The 7,119-nt window shown below is 39.2% G+C and overlaps 1 protein-coding gene and 1 long non-coding RNA gene across 2 annotated transcripts; one reads left to right on the top strand and one right to left on the bottom strand.

Moving 5' to 3' along the window:
* Positions 1 to 1,280: 1,280 nt before the first annotated feature.
* On the top strand, positions 1,281 to 2,697 carry LOC110466162. The gene is made up of 2 exons (XM_021522512.1): positions 1,281 to 1,837; positions 2,350 to 2,697. Exons 1-2 carry the CDS (start codon positions 1,296 to 1,298, stop codon positions 2,618 to 2,620), a joined length of 813 nt encoding a protein of 270 aa, XP_021378187.1. The 5' UTR covers positions 1,281 to 1,295; the 3' UTR covers positions 2,621 to 2,697.
* A 433-nt stretch (positions 2,698 to 3,130) lies between these two features.
* Positions 3,131 to 6,113, bottom strand: LOC110466170. The gene is made up of 3 exons (XR_002464710.1): positions 5,686 to 6,113; positions 3,704 to 3,796; positions 3,131 to 3,409 (listed from the first exon to the last, which is right to left on the bottom strand). It is a non-coding gene; the product is annotated as an uncharacterized LOC110466170 (long non-coding RNA).
* Between the last annotated feature and the right edge of the window lie 1,006 nt (positions 6,114 to 7,119).

Here is a 7,119-nt window from a genome sequence, read left to right as displayed (position 1 = left end):
TATTGTATAGGGTAGTAATACAATGTATAGTAGAGGGTAGTAATAAAATTTATTGTATAGGGTAGTAATGCAATTTATTGTACAGAGTAGCAATACAATTGAATTGCTTAAATCTATGTAAATTTATCCCCATAGATAAACCTGTAATCACAGCTTGAACATTAAAACACTCTTGTCTTTAACGTTTTGAAAGTAAAATCATCCCTGTTCTCAGTTTCCCGATTTGATCTGAAGCCTAAACGATACACTACGTGTGTTTATTCCACATTATACCTATGACCCTTAATTTGCTACTGGATATCATAACGGTATTTCAGGATACAATAGCAGGTATTGAGTAAGTTTGACCAGTTGATTGGTATCAAACCCATTTGAAATCTACCATCGTACACCAAACACCCTTATTTAACAATCTAGATACAGTCATTCGATGTTATAGTGCCTTGAGGAGAATCCCTCTATTTCTAATACTACTGATATATGTATCGGCAATTGTTCGTTTGGTTCAATATCAATCTACTTAAATTACCTACAGCAAGTAATACGAATAATGATTTTCATCATTACTGTGCATTTTTTTATCTATTTATTTCAATTTGTTAAGATTTCTCGTTAGAATTAAATAAAATTCCAAGTAAGTCGGGTTCGTTGACAATCTCTTGGACACAACCATTGTGTTCCTATTTTGCATACTCATTTAATCATCTTCCATTTATATATTGTAATCTGTTCCTGTAAATGTTGACAGTAAGGCCCCACTTTTAGATGAACATTAACAAAAGGTTGTAGGTACAATTATGTTAATCAGCTGTAAGTTTCCGACACATTTCTCAAAAACTATAGGACAGAAATTAATGAAACTTCACACAAGTGTACATCATGGAAAGGGTGTGTGCAAATGACATTTCATATTCCGATCAGTCAACAAAGATGGCCGCCACGGCCTCTGATTGGTCGAAATCAAATATTGGTCGATTTTGCTCAAATTTCATGTGTAGGTCTATTTTGGCACTGCGAACACAACTGTGGGGGGTTTGGGTGACTTCTGTAATGATCCCCCATTATAAATAGTACTTGTTATTGTTGTTTTTCATATTACCAAACTTCGGTTTGTCAATTTTTTAAATTAAAAAAATGGAACACTTTATGAAGGTCATTTTTCTATCGAACATTAGTTAGTTTGAACCTTTGTTTCTATTATTTGAACGAATGATCTTCGATATTCCTTCGTTTTGATCGTCGCATATTTATCTCACTGAGCGTATACATTTTGACCATATTTGACCTGTTTAAAAATGACATCACTAGGTTCCCGGATGTTATGGGAGAGTCCCCATAGCGTCGATACCGGAGATGAAAGAAACAACTTTCACGTCATCAGTCATGGGACATTCGGTCAAGACGACTCACTTACGCATGCGCACGATCCAACTGACTCCCACCGGAACGTTATGAAAGTGAAGTACGCCGACGGATCCTACTCGGGGACGGACCACAGAGGGGTACAGTTCTATTCACAACCGACAGGGGTGAAAGGTCATTCTGAACTAACACTCAGCTATGACGTATATTTCGCTCACAATTTTGATTGGGTACGCGGTGGAAAGTTACCTGGATTGTGGGGTGGGACGCAGACTTGTTCTGGCCACCGGAGTGCCGAGCATTGCTTTTCCACCCGTTTCATGTGGCGCGGTGGTGGTGACGGGGAAGTGTACGCCTACATCCCGCACGAGCAGTACCCTAATTACAGCTCGTGGTGTAAAAATAGCCACATAATCTGTAACGATCACTCCGGACAATCCATTGGAAGGGGCGACTTTGTTTTTGGAAAAGAAAAGTACGTACGAATAGGTCAATTGATATATCTCACTCGTGTAGCATGTCGACGTATTTATCCCTTTCTTGTGACAGGTGCAGACAATCCATTGATACGTAATGATCATTGTGCATCTCCTTTTCTCTCACTTTACTTACATGATGTATATAAGTACGATACGGATATTTCTGGTATTTTCTGGTAGCGTAGAGACAAATAAAGGAGCACAACAGTTGCTGTTGTGAAGTAAATGTTTGTGCACGTCTATCAGTAATAGAAAAGTATTGGTCAAGATATTTTAATCAAACTTAAGAGGTTATTTCCTTTTTCTCCACTTAACCAATTTAAACATTGCGCTACGATTGCATAAATATATGTTTATGATGTTTCCGCTGAAATAGATCATGTCTACCAGAATTAATCGATCATTTACACCCTCTGGCCCAAACAAATATAAAATATATATGTGGGGGCTGAATACGATATATTAATAAAAAATAAATATTTTGTGTTTAAATATCTGTTTTCTCTAGATGGCAAAAACTAACACAGTACGTAAAATTGAACAACGTTGGTAGCCATGACGGAGTACTTAAAGTCTGGCTCGATCACAAGCTTGTCTACCACTCGTCTTCGCTGGTGTTCCGCAAGCACAGTAGCATCCACATCGACGGACTGTTCTTTTCTACGTTCTTTGGAGGCGGTGACGACGACTGGGCATCCACGGCCGATACCTACACCCTGTTCCGAGATTTCCGCTTATATGACACACACATGGACCCAGCCGGTATCGCCTTTGGTTAAAAGGCTGCTTGCCTAAATTTGAGTGAAGTTATCATTTCTATTCGTGTTGTGGAATATGGATTAATAAATTCTCCTTTTCTTTCCGTTTTTGTTCGTCGTTCATATAACTTACTGAAGGACCGATTCGCCTTTTTTTAGAAGAGACTTGCATCTTTAATTGTAATAGGCAGGAAGAAACTGAAGACAATCAAAATTACGTGAACACCTCGTAACCATATATGTACATCGGAAGATCCCGTCAATAATATAAACAGACATGTGAGCTCTTCTCAACATTCATTTTCATTCTTTGTATATGGTTACTAAAGCGATTAACAGGGCTAATATGTACATGAATATTTACAACCAATTGAAACTTAGTGTATATTCTTGTAAGTTTCCGGGGTTTTGTCTTTTCATTATTTTGTGTTACTGCATGCCATCTTTTCTTGGACGTCAAAGCGAGAAGACGAAATGCCATAAGCCTATATGTATGACGGTTACATGTAAGTATAAGAAAACACAACGATATACCATAAATAGTCTTTATTAGGAAATTGTATTTCCTTTTAGAAAATATGTGAAAACAATTACGATGGAAACAAATTTCAAACAACAAGTATATCTCGTTAAGGCTTAAAAGTATAGAAAGTTTGGAGGACGAGTGTATTGACTTGAAATGTCGGTAGTGTTATGTAGATTATCCGGTCAGATGTTGGTCAGTTTGTGGTCATCGTACTGGTCAGATCCCGAGTTACTTGTAAAGGTATACATATAGCTGTACAGGAAGCAACGACCCATCGGTAATACCTGGAAGTATTAAAACGTCACATTAAATTTATCAAACACATTCAAAACATTGTTTATCAAGTCTGCGACCGTAAGGTCTAGTGGTAAGGTAAAATGTTACAATATGAAGGATCCGTGTACCACTGCCTGTGACTAGGCATTGCTGTTGACCGGAGAAGTACGTTAACTAGGACGAACTTAAGCTGTATAGCATTTTTTTTTAAGTATCAGTATGCTTAATTATCTATAGATATCTAAGATAGTTTAAGATTGTGTTTTCAATGGCAAAGAGACTCAACATAACGATTTCTTTACCTGTATGGAGCGGACAGCCATCTTATCCGGACGTAGATATCATGTTTCCGGTACCATTGAAGAAAAGGATCCAGCTCAGTGTCAGACCGGAAACTGAAAAAAAAGTACGCGTCTGATCAAAAGAAGCAGAAAACAAACAGCTCATACACCGTTACAAGTATACTAGAACATGTAAACCAATCAGAACATCGTTAAAATGATATGTACACCGGAACTGAGAATCAGTCATTACGCCAGTACACGTACACCGGAAACTGACAATCAGTTAATACGCCAGTACACGTAACCGGAGACTGACAATCAGTCAATACGCCAGTACACGTACACTGGAAACTGAAAATCAGTCAATACGCCAGTACACGTACACAGGAAACTGACAATCAGTCAATACGCCAGTACACGTACACTTGGAAACTGACAATCAGTCAATACGCCAGTACACGTACACCGGAAACTGACAATCAGTCAATACAGTACACGTACACCGAAAACTGACAATCAGTCAATACGGCAGTACACGTACACCGGAAACTGACAATCAGTAAATACGCCAGTACACGTACACCGGAAACTGACAATCAGTCAATACGCGATTTCACGTACACCAGAAACTGACAATCAGTCAATACGCGAGTTCACGTTCACCGGAAACTGACAATCAGTCAATACGCGAGTTCACGTACACCAGAAACTGACAATCAGTCAATACGCGAGTTCACGTACATCGGAAACTAACAATCAGTCAATACGCCAGAACACGTACATTTGTACACCGGAAACTAACAACCAGTCAATACGCCAGTACACGTACACCGGAAACTGACAATCAGTCAATACAGTACACGTACACCGAAAACTAACAATCAGTCAATACACCAGTACACGTACACCGGAAACTGACAATCAGTCAATACGCCCGTACATGTACACCGGAAACTGACAATCAGTCAATACGCCAGTGCACGTACACCGGAAACTGACAATCAGTCCATACGTCAGTACACGTACACAGGAAACTGACAATCAGTCAATACGCGAGTTCACGTACACCGGAAATTGACAATCAGTCAATACGCAGTACACGTACACCGGGAACTGACAACCAGTCAATACGTCAGTACACGTACACAGCAAACTGACAATCAGTCCATACGTCAGTACACGTACACAGCAAACTGACAACCAGTCAATACGCAGTACACGTACACCGCAAACTGACAATCAGTCAATACGCGAGTACACGTACACCGGAAACTGACAATCAGTCAATACGCGAGTATACGTACACCGGAAACTGCAAACAACAAAGCGAAAGCCTGTATTCTCAGACTACAACTGCCAAAAAATCCACTACAGCATCAGACAGACAAATGATACCTTACCAGACAATGGCGTGTGACAGGCAAATGGGACTCCGTTAGAGCAATGGTACTTAGAAGTATTGTACTCCGTCAAAGCAATGGTACTTAGACATGTTGTACTCCGTCAAAGCAATGGTACTTAGACATATTGTACTCCGTCAGAGCAATGGTACTTAGACATATTGTACTCCGTCAAAGCAACGGTACTTAGACATATTGTACTCCGTCAGAGCAATGGTACTTAGACATATTGTACTCCGTCAGAGCAATTGTACTTAGAGATAGCATACTCCGTCAAAGCAATGGTACTTAGACATATTGTACTCCGTTAGAGCAATGGTACTTAGAGATAGCATACTCCGTCAAAATAATGATACTGAGACATATGGTGCGTGGCCAAATATAGGTATGCTAACAGGGCAGAGATCAAAATGACTCGGATGAAGAAACAATTATCGGAAGGACAAATGAAACAAGGTATTATTTCCGGACAAACAATCGATACTCTGAGATACAAATATACACGTTTACATATACTATTTGGACAACACAACTGACAAAATCTTATCACAGATACAGATAATACTCGAGGGAGTGGAGCAGCTAGCTGTGTGTACTCACGCAGTAAGAGGACGCCGTTAAGTTTGCTGTAAGGATCCTCGTCCTCCTCCAAGGCGTACGGATTGACATCATTCTGTACGTATTGTCCATAGCTGACGGAGCCAGGGTTCCTGTTGACAGGACCCACCCCCGGGGAGTTGAACCCGAGGAACGGGTTCTGCTGAGCAAAGACAAAGGCTAGAAGCACGGGGACCAGTAAAACAATGATGAGCTTATGCATGTTGTCTACGAGTATGAAGCCTCGGCTTAAACACAATTACAACGCCAAAAAAAACATGACCACTGTTTCACTTCACCCCCTTCTAATTGCATTGATCGTTCAGTCAAAACATCGGATAAGTGATAAGGAATAAATTGATAGCCTTTGGCCATAAGTGAGGTTTGACCTTGTCTGGGTATCTTCGGTACTTTCGACCCGGCAGAGTCCGCGATGTCGTGATGGACAGTCCGCACTATATTATGTAAGAATTCAGGAAGTGCTGGTCCAGCGTGAACAGGTGCTTACTACCCCCGGGCTCACACCGTGACCCATCACACTCCGACTTTAATTTACAGATCCCCCTCAGGCTAGGACCCAGGAAACGCTCTCCGATCTGTATCAGTGTTTACTACTGTATTTAAACTTGTATTTGTAAATGATAAGCCGACAAAAATTAAGTTAATTAACAATTTGAAGTTGAAATGTATTACATATATACGTTAAATTATATAGAGTCTATTTCATTTTAAGGTCTCAATAAACTTTATAGCAAAACGTCTTTAAATATACTCAGTGAAAAGGTTGATTTGTTTGTTTCTTTTCTCACACCTAAGTATCGGAAAGATGAAAGGAAGACACACATATTTTAACAATCAATATAGCTATGATTTCAAAATTATTTTAGAACGATTCCTTTTCATTATTTCTGTTGACATAATCGATATTTTATCTTATCTTATTTTGATAATGATATTTTTTTAATCGTTTAAATATTTTTTGTTCGTCCCGTCGTTTGACTTACATGTACATAGTGCACACTGAATGTTGGGCTAGTTTTGCATAGATTCACAAAACAGAACTATGATCGAACATGCATCTCAATATCATGGCGATGGGCTACACACAGCTTTTGTTTAAAAATATCGTTTACCATTAAACTATATCACCCACAACGATAATGTGACAGGTAGCTGCCACAGGCATAACAATGATTTCAATATTTTATAAAAGAAATGAAATTCGAGTAGATTTGAACGCCAAGACGAGTGTAAAACACGAGTTACCTCCCGTTGGACGATCAATATGGTTTTTAAAAGAATCAATTATTTTAATATTAACCCTATTCAATTTACAACAATCATGCAATAAGTATAAAAATCACTCTTTTTGACCTTGATGGAAGCGTGCACAGGATGTCGATGTGGAAGAGAATCCAAGTACCCGGGGAAACCTCT

Source organism: Mizuhopecten yessoensis, unplaced genomic scaffold (assembly GCF_002113885.1).
Source record: "Mizuhopecten yessoensis strain PY_sf001 unplaced genomic scaffold, ASM211388v2 scaffold11121, whole genome shotgun sequence".
NCBI lineage: Eukaryota > Metazoa > Mollusca > Bivalvia > Pectinida > Pectinidae > Mizuhopecten > Mizuhopecten yessoensis.
Note: the sequence above shows the minus strand (reverse complement) of the source record. Positions and strands in the feature narration are given on the sequence as shown.

Bases quoted from the DNA above. Each gene is read 5' to 3' on its own strand.
- LOC110466162 (XM_021522512.1), top strand. From the start codon at position 1,296: ATGACATCACTAGGTTCCCGGATGTTATGGGAGAGTCCCCATAGCGTC. The intron at 1,838-2,349 runs GTACGTACGAAT...TGTTTTCTCTAG, and splicing joins TTTGTTTTTGGAAAAGAAAA to ATGGCAAAAACTAACACAGT.